The 20336-nt window shown below is 40.9% G+C and overlaps 3 protein-coding genes across 20 annotated transcripts in view; 2 read left to right on the top strand and 1 right to left on the bottom strand.

The window, feature by feature from the left end:
* LOC149982572 (solute carrier family 2, facilitated glucose transporter member 1-like) overlaps positions 1-20336 on the top strand; it is a 321473-nt gene that overhangs the window by 119847 nt on the left and 181290 nt on the right. The window lies entirely within an intron of this gene.
* On the top strand, positions 3259-18695 carry pad (peptidylarginine deiminase). Its single transcript, NM_001160501.1, is given in 16 exon segments — positions 3259-3459; positions 7803-7971; positions 9309-9378; positions 9897-9958; positions 10255-10372; positions 10635-10781; positions 11877-12070; positions 12898-13001; positions 13121-13232; positions 13486-13593; positions 13700-13851; positions 14771-14918; positions 15165-15258; positions 17205-17281; positions 17363-17488; positions 17729-18695. Coding segments are annotated over 16 exon segments (2004 nt in total). The 5' UTR covers positions 3259-3370; the 3' UTR covers positions 17963-18695.
* LOC110527984 (rap1 GTPase-activating protein 1) overlaps positions 18077-20336 on the bottom strand; it is a 164919-nt gene continuing 162659 nt past the window's right edge. For all 18 annotated transcript variants that reach the window (XR_016497287.1, XR_016497288.1, XR_016497286.1 and 15 more), the window contains one exon: positions 18077-20307. Coding sequence is in view for 7 of the 18 variants with exons in the window: in XM_036983493.2 (XP_036839388.1) it covers positions 20224-20307 (84 nt within the window). In the remaining 11 variants the exon portion in view is untranslated. The remainder of the gene's footprint in view (positions 20308-20336) is intronic.

Genomic DNA, 20336 nt, shown 5'->3' with positions numbered 1-20336 from the left:
AGACAGAGTTCTGTGTGTCAAATCGGAGGGCTTGTTGTCCGGATCTCTGGCAGTCTTTATGAGTTTTCCCAAAGGGTTAAATTCCCGGGCCGACTCTTTTCTCTGTATAAGTCAATGATGTCGCTATTGCTGCTGGGGATTCTCTGATCCACCTCTACGCAGACGATACCGTTCTGTATACTTCTGGCCCTTTTTTGGACACTGTTGACTAACCTCCAGACGAGCTTCAATGCCATTTGGGGCGGCAGGTAGCCTAGTGGTTAGAGCGTTGGACTAATAACCGAAAGGTTGCAATATTGAATCCCCGAGCTGACAAGGTAAAAATCTGTCGTTCTGCCCCTGAACAAGGCATTTAACCCACTGTTCCTAGGCCGTCATAGAAAATAAGAATTTGTTCTTAACTGACTTGCCTAGTTAAATGAAGATAAAAATAAATACAAATTTCCTTCCGTGGCCTCCAACTTAACTTAAATGCAAGTAAAATGAAATGCATGCTCTTCAACCGATCGCTACCAGCACCCGTCTGCCAGTCCATTATCACTACTCTGGACGGTACGGACTTCGAATATGTGGACATCAGGAGCACGTGATGCCGCTGAGCAGACATTGACAAACCGAGCTCTTCAAAGTTATTCTATTATTACCTAAATAACAACGTTGAAACAATGTTCTAACATCAGCTGATAAATTGTCAAGTACTTACCTTCCCAAAGAGCCATGGACCTCCTACCGTGAGGCAAGAAGGACAACCAAAACATTGTTGATTCCTAAGATAACGATAACGCTACAGCTAGCAAGATTAGCATTAGCCCTCATAACTCAGACGACAGTTCCAGACTTGCGAGCCTGTCGACATGCTGGCTACTCTCCTCCGGGAAATTCAGGATGGTAACAAAGGTCTTTCTATGAAAATTGACAAGAAATCGGCTGAACTCCATTCTTCCATTGACGACCTAAAATCCTCCATGAATGATCTCCTTTTGAGAACTACTGAGGCCGAGTTGCGCATTAGCACAGTTGAAGATACCATCGCTCGACATGACCAGGTTCTGATACAACTGCAGAAGGACAATGCCTACCTCAAAACAAGGTAGACCAGATGGAGAACCAGAGCAGACGTAGTAATATCCGTGTGGCTGGATTGAAAGAGGACAGCGAGGGCCGTGACCCGGTCCGTTTCTTCACTCAATGGATCCCTGATGTCCTAGGCATAATCAACTTCACCAAGCCGCTGGAAATCGAATGCGCCCACAGAACATCAGCGCCGAAACCCCGGCCAGATGAGCCCCCACGGGCTGTCCTGATCAGGTTCCTCCGTTTCCAAGACAGAGAGAAGATACTGCAACTCGCAAGCGCCAAAGAGGACATAACCATCGATGGCAAGAGGGTCAGCTTTTTCCCAGATATGACTGCTTTCCCCACCATTTATGTTTCTCTTCTGAAAAGAGACTTAAGCAGCCCTTACCGTGGGCAGTAAATATTCAGCCATAAACGTCTATTCACAACTTTTGTTTTCAACTTAGAGAGCTCGCAGGTTTTAGTTTACGCCAAGGTTTTGCTAGTAAGAGCAAGATGGAAAGCGAGCACCAATGTATCTCTACAAGTGTATTCATGTTTGATTGTTGGGATTGTTGTTTTAGTCTGACAATCGGGGTGGGTGGGATTATTATTTCTATGTTTATTGTTGTTTCCTTCCTAAAGAGACACATAGGTCACTTCTGTGTTCAAACCAAAGTTTAAATATTTCCTGACTATTTACATATGAGAGATTTCCATTCAGTTACATATTTGAAACCCAACCTATGCTTAATCCACTAAAATATGTCACATTCAACATAAAAGGTCTTAACAGCCCGATTAAAAGGAAAAGAGTCTATACATACCTTAAGAAATTAAAGGAAAGCAGCACCCACCGTAGCACCCGCTCCAGCAGGTATATCTCCCCCCCCCTCAAGAAATGTTTGGGGCTGACTCTCGGGCTTCCTTCCACGCCGCCGAGAGTCGGACCAAAATGCAGCGTGATTAATTCGATACATCTTTAATGAAGACGAAACACGATCAATACAAAAACAATAAAACATACCGCGAAAACCGAAACAGCCTATCTGGTGACAACAAACACAGAGACATTAACAATCACCCCCGAAACACTCAAAGAATATGGCTGAATAAATATGGTTCCCAATCAGAGACAACAATAAACACCTGCCTCTGATTGAGAACCACTCCAGACAGCCATAGACTTTGCTAGAGAACCCCACTAAGCCACAATCCCAATACCTATGAAAACCCCAAGACAAAACACACCACATAAATAAACCCATGTCACACCCTGGCCTGACCAAAATAATAAAGAAAACACAAAATACTAAGACCAGGGTGTGACATTTGGCCACTTTCCCTTCCAGTTCTCTGCTTGCCAATTACGGGAATGAATTGCAAAAATCACTGAAGCTGGAGACATATCTCCCTCACTAACTTTAAGCACCAGCTGTCAGAGCAGCTCACAGATCACTGCACCAGTACATAGCCCATCTGTAAATAACCCATCCAACTACCTCATCCCCATACTGTTATTTATTTTTTTGCTCCTTTGCACCCCAGTGTCTCTACTTGCACATTCACCTTCTGCACATCTATCACGCCAGTGCTTAATTGCTAAATTGTTATTTTGCCACTATGGCCTATTTATTACCTTACCTCCCTTATCTCACCTCATTTGCACACACTGTATATAGACTTATCTTTTTTTTCTATTGTGTTGACTGTATTTTTTGTTTATTCCGTTTATTCCATGTGTACCTCTGTTTGTGTCACACTGCTTTGTTTAATCTTGGCCAGGTCGCAGTTGTAAATGAGAACTTGTTCTCAACTTGCCTACCTGGCTAAATAAAGGTGAAATAAAAAATACATAAATAAACAACTGCATTGTTGGTTAAGGGCTTGTATGTCATCATTTCCCTGAATACCTGTTGTATTCGGCACATGTGACAAATGCAATTGGATTGCTATGCAATTTTAGCCACATGAATTTCCTTTTTGGGATCCTTATTATCCACCCGCATAGTAGGTGGTGGAATGCACATCCAATTGTTGCGTACGGCATCATTCTCTAGAAGATTCATGCAAATTGGCATACGTTTGATTTGCTGGGTAATTGCAGCCTCATCTGCCTCAAATTACATTCAGGAAAACACCCCCAATCCTTAGACATGTATACACTACACCGCTAGGTCTCATTCCATAATTCGGATTCACTGCAACGTAGCCTATCACCATGAATGTTTCCCAGGAGCAAGTTTCTTTGACCGGGCACCCTAATCTCTTTCAGCACTTTAATAGAATAGCCACCAACAAACCAGTAGACCAGATGTACCAACGGACATTTCGCCTCGACACTGGGAAAACTTTGAGGGCCCTTTACGTTGTCGGCACAGTGTTGAAAGTGAACCTGAACAGGTATGTGTCCGTGCTACCCGACCCAGAATTGTCTCTTCAGGCGGTAGTAGCTGGGTAGCCCTATTATTGTTAGCTTGTGTAGGAGACAAGTTGACATTAAACACACTGATGTAATCTTTTTTTAAACTGCATTGTTGGGAAGGGCTGGTAAGCAAGTATTTCACAGTATAGTCTACACCAGTTGTATTCGGCGCATGTGACAAACAATTTGATTACCTTTGAATTAACAGTAGCCCAGTTTGTCCCCGGTTTCCTTGTTCCGACTATCACATGAACGCGGCATAAATCGGTATTGCTTTATTTCGTTAACGAAATTGTAGGCTATATGGCTATGCTACGGTGCAATTAAAAGGTGCACTATACAGAGATCGTGCCGCCATTTTCTCGTTGCTAAAATGGTTTTAGTTCAGACATTGAAATTGTGACAAGCAAGTATACCCATACGGAAAAGTAATGTGGCCATGTGATATAATTATAAACCAATTGAACGTGAAACATTTTAAATGTGATGTATTTTAATAACATCTTACACTCCCATACAAAAAAAAAAGTACCAGTCAAGTTGAAACCTCATTTAAGGTTCTTTATTTGTACTATTTTCTACATTGTAGAATAGAAGACAACACATGGAATCATGTAGTAACCAAAGTGTTATATCAAAACATTGAGATTCTTCAAAGTAGCCACCCTTTGCCTTGACAGCTTTGTACTCTTGGCATTCTCTCAACCAGCGTCAACCTGGAATGCATTTCAATCAACAGGTGTGCCTTGTTCAAAGTTAATTTGTGGAATTTCTTTCCATAATGCATTTGAGCCAATCAGTTGTGACAAGGTATTACACAGAAGATAGCCCTATTTGGTAAAATACCAAGTCCATATTATGGCAAGAACAGCTCAAATAAGCAGAGAAATTAGTCCATTACTTTAAGACATGAAGGTCAGTCAATACAGAACATGTCAATAACTTTGAAAGTTTCTTCAAGTGCAGTCACAAAAACCCATCAAGCACTATGATGAAACTGGCTCGCATGAGGATCGCCACAGGAAATACCGAGTTAACTCTGCTGCAGAGGATAAGGTCATTAGAGTTACCAGCCTCAGATTGCAGCCCAAATAGTCAGACAGTCCAGGTCACAACAGGTAATCCCACAGATATTGTTCTCTCTACTCCCTCTCTTCATATAGCACTTTGTTCAGGCTGATTCCTCCTTTATCCCCAAGCACTCCCTGGCTTAACGAACGACATTCTTGCCTTGTTGGGGCAGGAAGTCCATATAAGGCTCGGGGGTGGAGCTAGCGGGCTGCAAAATATCTCCCCTCAATAACCACTCTCCTCTCCTCTCACTGCCGTCTGCCACAATACATACAGTATATAAGCATATATGGGCATATGTTTCCACAATATATGCCAATATAAAACATACAGTATAAGTAATATACATATATTGCCATATTACTTTCCCATTTGGGTAGTGTAGAAAATCATTGTACCATCTAAACAGCTGTGAAATATATTTTCCATAACCAAAAATATTTTATTTTCAGCTGTTTTTGAAGCTCGTGAACAAGCTCTACGACTTCTTAGACTTGCTTTCAATGAGAATGACAGATCTATAGCTCATATTTCTATGTGAATTTGTTCGGGACACCCAAAAAGTTACGTATTGTAGCTTTAAGATACAATCAAAGACAGTACAGTATGAATGTGGGCTAAAACTGCTTCTCCAATAGAAATCCCTGATCACATTTATAAGTAATGTCATTAGGCGACATGATCAACTGATTTTGTTGTCATATATTTGGGATATTCCAACTGCATAAATAGTTGGATCATTCCCTCTATTGCACTGAAAGTACTGTTTGTGGATGGCATTTGTATTCAGCGGAGGAGTCGGACCACATGTTCTTAAGAGGGAGTCTGCATTAGTGATGTCTTTCTGCTAGTCAACAGACTATTTTGTTATTCTTACAAGCTGCCAATTCATATGACACCAGTCTTGCCAATCAAGGGCAAAGATGCAGTGCTACTGAATTAGACGTGTTATGAGCAATTATGGCCTATGATTTTGACGTTAACAGGATAGAAAAGAGTGTTAAGCCCAACACAAACCACCATTCTGAAGAAATAAACCTATCGTAGGGAATTCCAACTGGGATTTGAACCTAGGTCCAGCGACTGTCAAGCCAACACGTTAACCGTTACACCAAGAGGTAAGAACCTGTTGATGAGCTTGCTAGGTGTTGAGTTAAGGTCGCTACAATATTGTGGAACTGTCGTGCCTCTGAGGCTGTGGTTAGTATATCGGAGACTCCACAATATATTATTACACAGCAGATACAAATGGTTTCATAACAATGGTGTGTGTAAAAACGAAATGCTTCCTCTCAAGGGACATTTCTTCAACGCCGATGCCGATTATTGGAGGACAAAAAAAGCAGACACCGATTAATTGGCCGATTTAAAAAAAAAAAAAAAAAATATATATATATATATATAAATAAAAAAAAATGTATTTGTAATAATGACAATTACAACAATACTGAACGAACAATTATTTTAACTTAATATAATACATCAATAAAATCAGTTTAGCCTCAAATAAATAATGAAACATGTTCAATTTGGTTTAAATATTGCAAAAAAAAGTGTTGGAGAAGAAAATAAAAGTGCAATATGTGCCATGTAAGAAAGTTAACGTTTAAGTTCCTTGCTCAGAACATATGAAAGCTGGTGGTTCCTTTTAATATGAGCCTTCAATATTCCCAGGTAAGATGTTTTAGGTTGTAGTTATTATAGGACTATTTCCCTCTATACCACTTGTATTTCATTAACCTTGACTATTGGATGTTCTTATAGGCACTTTAGTATTGCCAGTGTAACGGTATAGCTTCCGTCCCTCTCCTTGCTCCTCCCTGGGCTCGAACCAGGAACACAACGACAACAGCCACCCTCGAAGCAGTGTTACCCATGTAGAGCAAGGGGAACAACCACTCCAAGTCTCAGAGCGAGTAACATTTGAAATGCTATTAGCGTGCACCCCGCTAACTAGCTAGCCATTTCACATCGGTTACACCAGCCTAATCTCGGGAGTTGATAGGCTTGAAGTCATAAACAGCGCAATGCTTGACGCACAATGAAGAGCGGCTGGCAAAACGCACAAAAGTGCTGTTTGAATGAATGCTTACGAGCCTGCTGCTGCCTACCACTGCTCAGTCAGATACTTGTATGCTTGGATGCTCAGTCAGATTATATGCAACACAGGACACGCTAGATAAACTAGTAATATCATCAACCATGTGTAGTTAACTAGTGATTATGATTGATTGATTGTTTTTTATCAGATAAGTTTAATGCTAGCTAGCAACTTACCTTGGCTTACTGCATTCGCGTAACAGGCAGTCTCCTCATGGAGTGCAATGAAAGGCAGGTGGTTAGAGCGTTGGACGAGTTAACTGTAAGTTTGCAAGATTGAATCCCCCGAGCTGACAATGGGAAAATCTGTCGTTCTGCCCCTTAACGAGGCAGTTAACCCACCTAGGCCGCCATTGAAAATAAGAATGTGTTCTTAACTGACTTGCCTAGTTAAATGAAGATTAAATAAAGGTGTAAAAAAATAAATAATAATTTAAATGGGCAAATCGGTGTCCAAAAATACCGATTTCCGATTGTTATGAAAACTTGAAATCGGCCCTAATTAATTGGCCATTCTGATTAATCGGTCGACCTCTAGCATGGACCAATTCCCTGGTCCAGCCTGGAGCCCTGGACTTCAGGTATTAGGTTTTACAGCCCAAGCTTAATGTTTATAAACAGGTATATACTTAGTATAAACACCATGAGATGTTTGATACATAGATATATATACTGTAAGTACATCCTTATTGCCAGTATTCTTGTGAAATTATACTAGTGTAGGTTGACAGTCTAGTATTTCTCCCCCTTTGGTATGTTACTCATTTTAGAGGGATGTAGACGACATCATACCTCTACGATGACTGTAGAACTAGCACTACCACCCGTTGCCTCTGGAAATAGGAGATTATGAACTGTACTCACTGCTGGTGGTCCACTGCACTTGTTCTCTTATATTATTTTTCTTTTCTTTTGTGTTGTTGACTGTACATTTGTTTGTGTGTAACTGTTGTTTTTGTCACACTGCTTTGCTTTATCTTGGCCAGGTCGCGGTTGTAAATGAGAACTTGTTCTCAACTGGCCTACCTGGTTAAATAAAGGTGAAATAAAAATAAATAAATTGTGTTGTCTCTGTTATTGCTATAGATTTGTGCAAGCAAAGCATCAGGATGTGACGTGTAACTGTCACGTGTATTTGTTTTTCCCCTAGGAGTGCCCCTCCCAGCTCCACGTACTTCTCTGTGAAATGTAGCCCCAACGTGCAGTACAGGATTACCCCACCCCCAGCGAAGAGTGGACCAATCCCCACCCCTTTCAATGGGAATACAGTGCTTCTTCTCACCATGGACACTGCCAGCGAAGTGGAAAATGATAGCAAGGTAAAGTAGGCCACAGGCACAGCCATGAAAACTACCCTGAGACGTCAGTATGTGAAATCATATTAAAAGAATCCAGAGTTGACTATTCCCTCTTATGACTGAACACGCTGCAGGGAAGTATTTAATTAAGACAAGTATCTGCAGCTCCTCAAGAGTGGCGTGCAAACCACATGGAAATGATGCCAATATGGCCCTGTCTCAACCTGATACCAGAAAATGTCAAACGTGGGAAAGTGAAGTGGTACACCACAGTGCCAGTCCTATTGATTTTTTTATTTAACCTTTATTTAACCAGGAAGGGCTCATTGAGATTAAAATCTATTTTTCAAGAGCGCCCTGGCCAAGATAGGCAGCACCAAGTCATTACAAAAAAATTACAGACAGACAACATGAAAAACTACAAGTAATCTAGTAAAAACTATTGAATTCACAAGGGTATAAAACAGCAAATTAAAAACATCGACAGGTTAAGGAATCAGCCTCAAAATCTTTCATCAGCGATTTAAAAACACCAATCGGCACAAGTTCTTCCAGTTTAAAAGTATTTTGTAAGGCGTTCCAAGACGATGGCGCAGAGTACATAAAAGCCCTTTTACCAAATTCAGTTCGGACATTTGGAACAGTTAGCAGGATAAAGTCCAGCGAAAGAAGAGAGTACCCACCACATTTCTGAACAATAAAAATGCACAAATAAAAAGGTAGTAAACTCAAAATAGCTTTGTAAATAAAAGTATACCAGTGACTGAGCCTACGAGTGACTAGACAAGGCCAGCCAACCCTGGTATACAAAGTGCAGTGGTGCGTAAGGGTTTTGCAGTTTAAAATAAATCTCAAAGTGCCATGGTAAAGAGTGTCAATTGATCTCAAACACTGAGTGGAAGATATATATAAAATATCCCCATAGTCTAGTAAAGGCATAAATGTAGCTGATACTAGCCTCCTTCTGGCTTCAAAAGAAAAACGGGCCTTATTCCTAAAATAAAATCCCAATTTCAGCTTCAATTTTTTTGTAAGTTGTTGAATATGCAATTTAAAAGAGAGGCCGTCATCAATTAAAATTCCAAGATATTTATATGAGGTTACAACCTCAATCTCCTTGCCCTGACAGGTAGTAATAGGTGAAAGGTTCAGAGGGTGATAAGGGACTCCAGGGTTATGTTAAGCCAGTGCCAGTTCCAAAATGGGCCGGGTGTCCAGATTCTCCACTGAAGTAATGTACTGTACATATCTGGACAGGAATATAACATTGAAGACCCCCATCAAAACACAACCACTGCTTTGGTCTAGAGATGTTATTACTTTACCTGTGACTTTGTAAATGTTCTCCTTTGTTGCAGCTATCGGTCATGTATTATGGAAAGAAGAAGGAGGTGTTGGGTAAAGCTGTCGTTCACCTCACTGCTTTTGGTATGTCATGCTGATGACCGGAAAGCGCAAACATATAAACTACTCTGACCCCATTAATACCATACCTTTTGTACTGTAAATCTGTCGGGTGTACATTTTCGTGTTAGAGAAAATCTTTGATTGCTACATCCATTTATGGATCTTTTAAAATAATGATATACTGTATATCCATCGATTCTTGAAGAATATAACCTCATTAGCGTAGGTCTACTATCGTACTACATCAGAACCCAAAATATAAGCTTGTTTTGCTCCAGTGTTTGTAAGCTACGTAAATGAACACTGTATGGTCTCAAAACATGGTTAAAACTATAATTTTATATAATGGATGGTCATCTCTATGAATTTGTGGTTACATTTCTCTAGTGGTTACATTTCTTTAGCCCCATCCCTCAACTTTTTACCAGTGGCCTTGTTTGAACTGCAGATGGCCCCTTTAAGGTATATTTCATTGGTCTATTCTAGACCCAAAGCAGCTTATGAGCTTCAATGGCACAGAGGCCCTGTCTATCTTACAGAGATCTCCCTGGATGTTGATGCTGATCGAGATGGCCAGGTGGAGAGGAACAACCCCAACAAGGTTAGTTATAACTGCACGGTTTGTCCAGGCTGGTTGCTTTCAGCACAGATGTCACTATCTCTATCTCCTAACACAGCAGGACACAGGAGATGCTCTAACATGAATAGGCATGTCAGAAGACTAGTGTTCATGCTATAATCCTGGAAGATTGTCAATGTATTCATAGGAAATTAAAACGTTGTACTTTTCCACTCAGCTGTAAATGTAATCTAACCTCTTGCAAACAAATTGGGAAAAGCTAATTTGACAGGGAAGTGTTTGTTTGTCCCTGAATGAGATTGTTCATCTCTCTTCAGGGATCCTGGATGTGGGGGCCTAATGGCCACGGTGCCATCCTACTGGTCAACTGTGACTCAGAACACACCTGTCGGAAGAGCCTGGACAGTGAGCATGCTGAGGTCACCAGAGTCTCAGGTATAACAACATCCAAGTCATCCTGGTCTACTGAGCTGACAGCCTTGCTGACAGTGCTGCAGGCATTGCAATAAATACACATTTAAAGGCTGCAGGTCTCTTGTGTGGATTCATTAGAGAGGCGCAGCAGTTATGTTTGTGTTGGCTAAATACAAAATTCCTGAGCTAGGAGTGTCTTGTTTGATTAGATGGATCCCTGTGTCTTGTGTGGTTGATGGGTTGACAATTGATGTACAATAATTCCAATATTTCGATATGTCAGATCTTAAAGATATGTCCCCCATGGTGCTGCGGACCAGTGGCCCTGCCAAGCTCCCAGAAGGCTACAAGCTGACCATGCACATCTCCCAGGGTGATGCAGAGTGTGTGAGGGTCTTCAGGTCCACAGCAGGCATGCACCAAACCCTGAGTGAGTCAAATAAATTATGTAATGAGTCCAGTCTGTTCAGATCTTGTATGTGGTGTGTGTGGCTGTCCATGCATGTACAACAGGAGTGTCAAACACATTCCATGGAGGGCCTGTTTGCTGCTTTTATTTTTTTCCTTAAAATTAAGAACTAGACAACCAGGTGAGGGGAGTTCCTAACTAATTAGTGACCTTAATTCATAATTCAAGTACAAGGCAGGAACAAAAATCCGCAGACACTCGGCCCTCCGTGGAATGAGTTGGACACGTGATGTACAATTACAGTTTTATGGCTGAATATTATATTAATCGGAGGTTAGAGGTTAAAGAAAGTGTGCTTTATCATTTTACCCCAATTTGCTAAACGTTACTTAAGACAATTAAGACAAAATCAAGATGTCAATATTCTTGCAATGTTTTTTGTATAAACATTTTTAAATTACAGATTAATTGGAGCAAATTCTGAATTTGCGATGGAGTTCAGGTCCAACCTATTTTTCTTTGTTGATCCCTCCGTCTCTGAAAGAGACACATACATGTTGGAACCACACTGGGTGCCTGTGTAGCAGGTTTTGGGGGGGGGTTAAGTGCCTTGCTCAAAGGCTCAACAGTATCTAGGTTTTGATACCAGCAACGCTCTGGTTGCCAGCTCACATCCCTGTCAGACCCAGGATTCAAACTTACAGTTGCAGATCACTATGCCATATCCTGGTTGTTAATATTCTAATAGTTCATTTATTCATTCTAATAGTTCATTTCAGTTTATGTGGCAAAACAAGTAAGTATAGTGTAGAGAATCCTTGTACCATCTAAACAACTGTGAAATATATTTTCCATAACCCAAAATATTGTTGTTTCAGCTGTTTGAAGCTGGTGTACAAAACTGAAAGAAAAAGATGCAAAAACTAAACTTTAAAACGTGAAGCATAGAAATAGCGCACATAGACCTGATCTACCGCTTATTAGACTTGCTTTTAATGAGAATGACAGATCTTTAACTCACATTTCTATGTTAATTTTGTCAGTTCATACAAAGTGTTACATATTGCAGCTTTATGCCAGCCCTATTATTTACATTGAAAACATTATTTACTGCAGAAAAAAACCTGTTTTACAAGAGCTTTGTGAAGGACTACCCACTAGTGGTGGGAGGTGAGGATCTGTCCAAGGAGGTACCTTGCCTCTGGGGAAACGCTGAGATGAACTTTTACGTTGAAGGCCTGAGGTTCCCTGACAAAGACTTTGAGGGCCTAATCAGCATCAACCTCAGCATGCTGGAGCCGAGCTCTCAGGTACGGTGTAATTTAACACTTTTATTGTTTGTTTGTTAGGTGTGCTTGCTGAAAGCAAAGCACAACATTAGAAACTGTTCATACTTCTTATCTAATGGCCATAGTCTCGAATGGGAAAAATTCAGGTCATAACTAGTCTTTACCGTTTAACCTAGGAACACCATTCAAACTTTAAAAGGTGCAGACTGATCTGGAAAAGTGTGCTTGTATACAGCTTTTTGACACCATTTATGCTTTTGAACTATAACCATTTTCTATGTACTTAAAAGCTCCATAGGCTTGAATAGGAAGTATTTGGATTCGCCTCTGCTCTTTAACCGTGAAAGCTACAAACACAACCCCAATGTTAGCATGGGTAGACTGACTGAACTTTGATTTCTTCATCACAGCTTTTTGCTACCATTCCTACTTCATAAACTAAAATGCTTGTTGTAACCCCATTAATTTAAATGGCGGAATGCAGGCTTCAATATTCTAAACTGAAATCACTGCCACAATACTCTCAGAATATTCAAACTAAAATATTTTGAGATCTTAAAAACACTTGGTGTGTGATGATATAGTACATACCCTAGCCAACTATATTAGCCCACTATAACCTACTATAATAATTCCACACTTACAAACCACCCCAAAATAGGTCACTATAACTGACACAGCCTATTACTACTGCCATCACTACCACTATTACTACCATTTCACAACCATAAATACTTTGACTAGCAAGCACACCACATTTACTTCAATAAATGTAATTTTCTAGTTTAAAACTTCCAAGGTTATATATCTCTATCCTGGACTCTTGTTTTTTTTTTTTCTTTTGCCAGGGCTTTCCTGAGACGCCCATCTTTACAGACAGGGTGGTGTTCCGAGTGGCTCCCTGGATCATGACACCCAACACACTCGACCCTGTAGAGGTTTTTGTCTGCAGGTGAGAGGCAATGATGATGATGAAGAAAATGATGATGATGATGGCATTGATGTTGATGGAAATAATGATGCCAGCTGTAAATGTACTGAGACAAGTGTTTTTGTGCATTGGTAACCCAGCACAACTGATAATGACCCATTCTTAAAGAGAATGAGGAGGCTAGTGAAGAACAGTGGGTGCAAACTGAAGATTTGCCCTGAGGATATGAACAGAGGAGACCGTTGGATGCAGGTACTGTAAGCCGTGTGATTCAGCTTGTAATCTTTCAAGCCGTTTTGTGCTTGAAATCTTTGTCATTTGAACACTTTACAATTCCAACCTGTTTTCAATCAAAACAAAATGTCTTCCATATGTTTGCTAACCATTGTTAATTTAAATTCTAGATACCCTCTTCTTTAAATGAAAGACATCAGAACAAAGACCAGTGTCTTGTTTCTAACTGCACTAAAAATGTATAGACATGTAATGGAGGTTTCTCTCTCAGGATGAGATTGAGTTTGGCTACATTGATTCTCCTCACCAACGTTTCCCTGTTGTTCTGGACTCCCCCCGAGACGGAGACCTACAGGACTTCCCTTATGATGTGCTACTGGTAAGAAAAGGCATTCACAACACCTAGAGTTAAAATGTTCTTATCTCTGAAATGTGAGCGGTGTGGTGGACCTGTGTCTTAACCGCTCTCTACCTGGTGCCCTCAGGGCCAAGACTTTGGCTATGTGACTAGGACAGCATATGGCAAAGAAGTGAGCAGCCTGGACTCGTTTGGTAACCTGGAGGTTAGCCCTCCAGTCACTGTAAATGGAAAGAACTACCCTCTGGGTAGGATCATCATTGGAGTGGCCTTCCCTACGTGAGTGTAACATAATACACTTTTCAAACCAATACATTTTCCCGCCAACTTTAGCATCCTACCAACTTTTTGCATACTTTTATTTATATATGAAAGGTATTGCCGGTGACAAAGCCTCTACTTTTATTTCCGCCAAATGACCTAGCCATGATTGTGGTAAAGTTCTGCCTATTTCTTAGCTTGAAATGTACTAAGGCATGTCACTTCACCCATCTCTATGCATAGCTCAACACATGTCTTGTTTTCTTAACCACCACTGGATGGATTCATAAAGAATTACTGTGGGAATAAATATTCCTAAATGACAAAAATTCTGGGATAAAATACGCTAATGCAATTGAAGGCTCTCATGCTTTTGAAAAACCAGATTGCTATTATTTTCTATCAGTATCATATGAAGATGGCCTACTTTCAATGTAAGACCCTACGCCTGCTCTCTAACAACACGGAATGAGGGTAGGACAGATGAAGCATGGCTTAAAAAGCACTGGCTTGCCTTGGGCTCTGTTTCAAAATATCTGTTTTATTTTTTTATATGACAGCAGTTCCTCATGTTGCCTTGAAGCAAGTTGTGTGGGAAAATTTTTATTTGTATTTTATTGTGTTGTATTTCATTATATTCTTAGCTTACTATACAATAGCCTATGTGTGATTAGGGTAGCCTAAGAGTGTCTGTTTTAATTAACAAAATAAATATTGATTTCATGCATGGCGTAGCCATGTAGTATATAGGCTACACAGACCAGTATAACATAATTAAACTCAACATTTGCCATTCTATTCTTTTGAAAATACATTTTATTACTTATGTTTCTTAGGACCTAAGATGAATTAATAATGGATTTCATTGTTATGCAGAGTATGTGGAACATTCAAATAAGTCTGTAGCCAGTGGTGATAAGGCTGTTTGACTTTTCAGGGCTACTAAGGGCCGCAACATGACCAAAGTAGTGCAAGACTTCCTGTGGGCCCAGAAAGTTCAGGAGCCCATTGCGTTGTTCTCTGATTGGCTCCTGGTTGGGCATGTGGATGAATTCATGACCTTCGTCCCAGCTCCGGACAAAAAGGTACAAATCTTCTCAAGGATTTTTTTTTTTCACTCTTTCAAAGAATTCCAGTAAAATGACATTGCTCTGTAATCTAGAGTATACATTAGTGAGATCCTTTGAGCACCAGAATTGTTCATCCCATCTATTTGCACTTGGACATGACACAGACTTTGGCTGCCCTGTGGTTATGTGATAGTGTAAAGCTCTCAGGCTGTCAAAGGAAGGGCACTGCCAATGTTGTCTTTGTCTCCCTTTTCTTTGCAGGGATTCCGGCTTCTGCTCGCCAGCCCCGATGCAAGCTACAAACTATTCAGGGGCTTACAGAATGGCGGGCATGGACAAGCCAAAATGTTTGATGGTAGGCCTTTCGTTAGGGCGGGTATTCCCAAACTGGGGTACGTACGCGCAATGCCGTCGGGGGTACGCCGACATTTTCAAACAGTCCATTTAGATTTTCCAACAGGGCTAAACATTTGGGTGAGGTTTTTTTCTCGCTTGAGTAGCCTCATTTCACTGCCAAAAATAAAATTAAACCATCTAGTGTTCAGAGAAATAACACCACAATGTCAAATAAAGGTAGCCCAGTCAAATAATTAACATCCAATCACATTAACCGTTACTCTCTTGCGGGAATTCCACTAACGGTCCGTATGTAGCCAAACGTAGCTGCTGCTCATTCCGTTTGCTAAAAAAATGATAAATGGTTTTAAAAAGTAAGGCCCGTGTCCATAGAGACACATACCAGCTCTACTGGTAGTACTGCTACTACAAGCACCTGTCGACGACACAAGTTGCTCTGCTTCCACGAGCACATCCAATGCTATCATCAGTAATTCAACATTTGTTGTTAGCCCAGCTAGCATGGACACTGACAGTTGTGAATCTGATGCAGCCGAAGAGCTACTGCCCCCTTACCCGGGAAAGCACCGAACAACAGACCGGGACGTTGGACCAACGAAGAGGCGCAAATATGATGAAAACTACATTGATTTGTGGTTCACTTATATTGGGAGTAGTGCATTTCCTCAGCCACAGTGTGTTATATGTGCAAAAGTACTATCTCACAAACCTTCACTCTTGCGCAGACATTTAGAAACATAACATGCCAATTTGAAAAATAAGCAACAGGAGTTTTTTGAGCAAGAATTAAGATGACTTTCGAGTAGTAAGACATGTATAAAAGCAACAGATACCATTAATAAGGAGCTAGAAGCGTCTTATATGGTGAGCTACCGAGTGGCTAGGACAGGCAAACCTGATCTGAATCTAGGATTACAGGGACTCTCCGCATCTATATTCACTGTGCAGGACAAAATTGAGGTTCTGATTAAGAAGTTGGAGCTCTTCTGTCTGCATTAACAAGGACAACACAAAAGTCTTTCCATCGCTGTATGATATTTTGTGTGCAAATGAACTCAAGCTTACGGACAATGTCAAATGTGATCTAGCGAATCACCTGAGTGAGTTGGGTGCGCAATTACTCAGGTACTTTCCCAAAACGGATGACACTAACAACTGGATTCGTTATCCCTTTCATGCCCTGCCTCCAGTCCAATTACCGATATCTGAACAAGAAAGTCTCATCAAAATTGCAACAAGCGGTTCTGTGAAAATTTTATTTAATCAGAAGCTACTGACAGATTTCTGGATTGGGCTGTGCTCAGAGTATTCTGCCTTGACAAATCGTGCTGTTAAGACACTGATGCCATTTGCAGCCACCTACCTATGGGAGAGTAGATTCTCGGCCCTCACTAGCATTAAAACTAAATACAGGCACAGACTGTGTGTGGATAATGATTTAAGTCTGAGACTCTCCCATACAACCCAACATTGCAGATTATATGTATCCTTTCAAGCACACCCATCTCATTAACCTTTGGTGAGTTATTCAAATTTTTTTGATGAACAAATAAGGTTTTATAAATAAGATGTCTAAATAAAGAGCAAAATTATTGATTATTATATTATTATTTGTGCCTTGGTCGTATAAAAGCTCTTTGTCACTTCCCACGAGCCGGATTGTGACAAACGCACTCATTCTTATGTTTAATAAATGTATCGTATCGTATAGTGTGTGTGGCAGGCTTACAATGATGTCAAAAAACAATATTTGAGAGTGTGCTGACCCTGGGGCTAGATGGGGTACACAGCTGGAGGTTGAATGTTTGAAGGGGTATGGGACTATAAAAAGTTTGGGAACCACTGTGTTAGGGGACTCATTTCAGCGTGTCTGTGTGTGTTTCACTGTATTAATAATTGTATTTGTCACTCATCAACACCAACTTGAGCTTTTCGATCCCACAGGTCTTGGAGCAGAAGAGATTACAGTAGATGAGATTTTGAGTGACGAGAAACTCAAGGCAGAAAACAACTATGTCCAGGTGAGGCCAGAATGACTAGTTACTCAGAAGCAAGCAGAGCTTTGCATGGCTTGGTATAATAACCATGCTGCCACCCTACAGAGCTGTATAGACTGGAACAGGGATGTCCTGAAGAGGGAGCTGGGTCTAGACGACGATGACATCATTGACCTGCCCATCCTTTTCCATGTGATGGAGAACAGGGCAGTGGCCTACTACCCAGACATGGTGAGAATACATTGGTTCTACACTAGAACACCTCATGCTGACCCCTAACCCAGACCCAAAGTACTTCTTACTTTATTTTTGGGACCTATTATTCTTACAGAATGGCAAACCTCTCAAAAATGCTGCCAAATCAGCTTTGTTGTTCTTTTGATGATTTTCTACATGTGATTAAGGAGTATGTTCAAGTCATCTACTACCCAAGAGGCAGTTCCTAAATGAGGCGTATGTCTCTACCTCCAGGTAAACATGATTGTGTTGGGAAAGAACCTGGGCATCCCTAAGCCATTTGGGCCCAAGGTGGATGGCCGCTGTGCCCTGGAGGCAGAGATGACCTCCCTCATGGAGGGGCTGGGACTCAGCTGCACATACATTGATGACTTTGCCTCCTACCACAAACTGCTGGGAGAGGTTCACTGTGGCTCCAATGTCCGCAGGGAACCGTTCTCCTTCAAGTGGTGGAACCTGGAGATGTGAAGGATTTGGGGGGAAGGAACGGTTGTAGTTAGAAAGAGGGAATCATGCTTGAAATAAACAGCAGTAACAATCACCAGCAGCAGTTGCCTTCAAACAACCACAGTAGTCCTCCAATGGTATTACACCTTTGTCTTTATTAAACATATTTGGCTTAATTTACAAAAGGGTGAAAAGCAATATTTACAAACAAGACTTTGGAACTTGAACAAGGGTTTAAGCGGACTGTCAACGAGAAGAGCAATACAATCACCTGAATCAAGCACATTGCAAATTAGATCTGTTGTTTGAATTGGCTGGGGGCTCAATCCAAATGTCTTGCATGTACAAACAGAACAACAGGACCACAGAGAAATGTGCAAATATAATCTGGAGCCACTGGAGGTAATCCAACTACTGGTATTCAAGAATTTTACAAAGACCAGTGAGACCTTTGTGATAAAAGTTTTTTTTTAATATATTTTGAGTTTGTGTGCAATACACACTGACTCCAAAGGCTCTGTTAACATGATGAAACTTTATCATCTTTCCAATGACTTGTGGTGTTTTTATGATTAAATGCAAGACTAGCTGTATTTTGGTGTAGTGTTAACTTAGACAGGGATCCTTAAGATTCAACTGAAAGATTTCAAAAATATTGTATGAAAACCGAATGTACTAATGTCACAACAGAGAAAGCAGAACTAAATTCCACATTGGCTCTTCATTTCATTGAAATAAAAAGTAATGAAAACCATGCCTTCATATCAGTTATTTTCATCACATACATCAGAGGGAAAATGTCTAGATGTTTCACGAGACCCAGGTTCCATTCATAGAGAGCAGATATGTACAAATTCATAGACATCTGTTTAGTTTTACATTCAAACCAGTTGGTGATAGATTCCAGTTGGCAAAGTCCACCGTTGGATAGATTCCTTATATGAAGGGGGTTACCCTCCTACAAAGCAGCTTAGCACAATCATCAAAAAGGCAACTTCAAGACTTGTCACAGTGTAATTCTTTTTAGAAATAAGTCAGATTTTCAAACTATCAGCAATCTGAAAACGTAGTGCCGGTTTCCACATCTACACAATGTAGCCCCATCTTTCTCAATCAAAACCTATATGAAACTGATAAAGTGATTGTATATCTGCATTGTGCACTGAATTTGGAGAAGTTGACTGATTTGACTGGTTTGGAGTAACACATCACAGGAACAGTCCAGGGACAACACCTATTTTGAGCATGGTACCAGTTGACTGGGGGTTGCAAGCAGATTTACACCATGCACAGTTGTATACACATCCAAACACATACTTTATTCCAAACCACAAGCTTGATTTAAAGAAAAGCTGAAGACTATAGTCACTGGACAGTAGCTTGACTTTGGAGGCTGTCTGCTTTGGTTAGGTCACCTTGGTGGAATGTCTGTGCGGTATTATCTACAGTATGGAACAGGGATGAAGACTGATGACTCATTTAGTTTGGACACTGGACCTTATCCAGTAATTCAATACTTCATGTTTTTTGCTCAGCTTAAATGGCATGAAATAGGATGAGCATAATTGTTGAGTCAGTAAAAGATTTTCCATTTTCCAACATCAACTGTGATTGTACAGTTTGGCAGGGGAAGTAGTGAAATTGAAACCAGCAGCAGCATGATGACAAAAGTACCTTCTATTAAAAACATGTAACATTTACTAAAAGTTTCTAGTCAACACCCACCATTACACTCATAATTGAAACACAAGGATTGATGTGACAAAAAAGGATCCAGGACACCAAGAGTAACACATGTACAGTATCATGGTGGAATGTGAGGTTGATGGGTGCAATAATGTAATTTCTTCCCACAATGGCAACAGGACAACACCCTTATATCCTCCTCATGCATTCCTCTTTAGCCTAACAGAATGTCCTGTTGTACCTCACACATGGTCAACGGCTCTCCTGCAAAACCAATCTATTGAACGAATAAGATCCACCCCTGCTTCGACCTTCAAAACAATCAACAATGCCATTGAGAAGACAAGGGAGTGTATACAATGAGAAACCACATGAACAAATGCAGGCTAAGCGAGCCAACAGACGACAGCCAGAGGCGATGCTGTGTGAGTGGCATTCCTTTTGGGTGGGGTGCGGGACACTCCTCTCCTTCACCCCTCTAGGCATGCTGGGAGTCAGCCACATAGAGTTGGAATGAGGTAGGGCTGTAAGTGCATGTCCATGGACCTGGCTGTACAGACTAGACCAGCCTACACCAGGTCTGCCTGTCCCAGCAACTAGCTCTGATCCTCCTCTGCGTCTGTGGTGGAAAACACGTGTGCTTGCTTCATCTCCTGCAGGGGGTGCCTCTTATGGGAATGCTGTGAGAGGAGAGAGAGACTGGGGTCAG

Source organism: Oncorhynchus mykiss, chromosome 7, assembly GCF_057628025.1.
Source record: "Oncorhynchus mykiss isolate SJ-2025 chromosome 7, ASM5762802v1, whole genome shotgun sequence".
Taxonomy (NCBI): Eukaryota; Metazoa; Chordata; class Actinopteri; order Salmoniformes; family Salmonidae; genus Oncorhynchus; species Oncorhynchus mykiss.
Note: the sequence above shows the minus strand (reverse complement) of the source record. Positions and strands in the feature narration are given on the sequence as shown.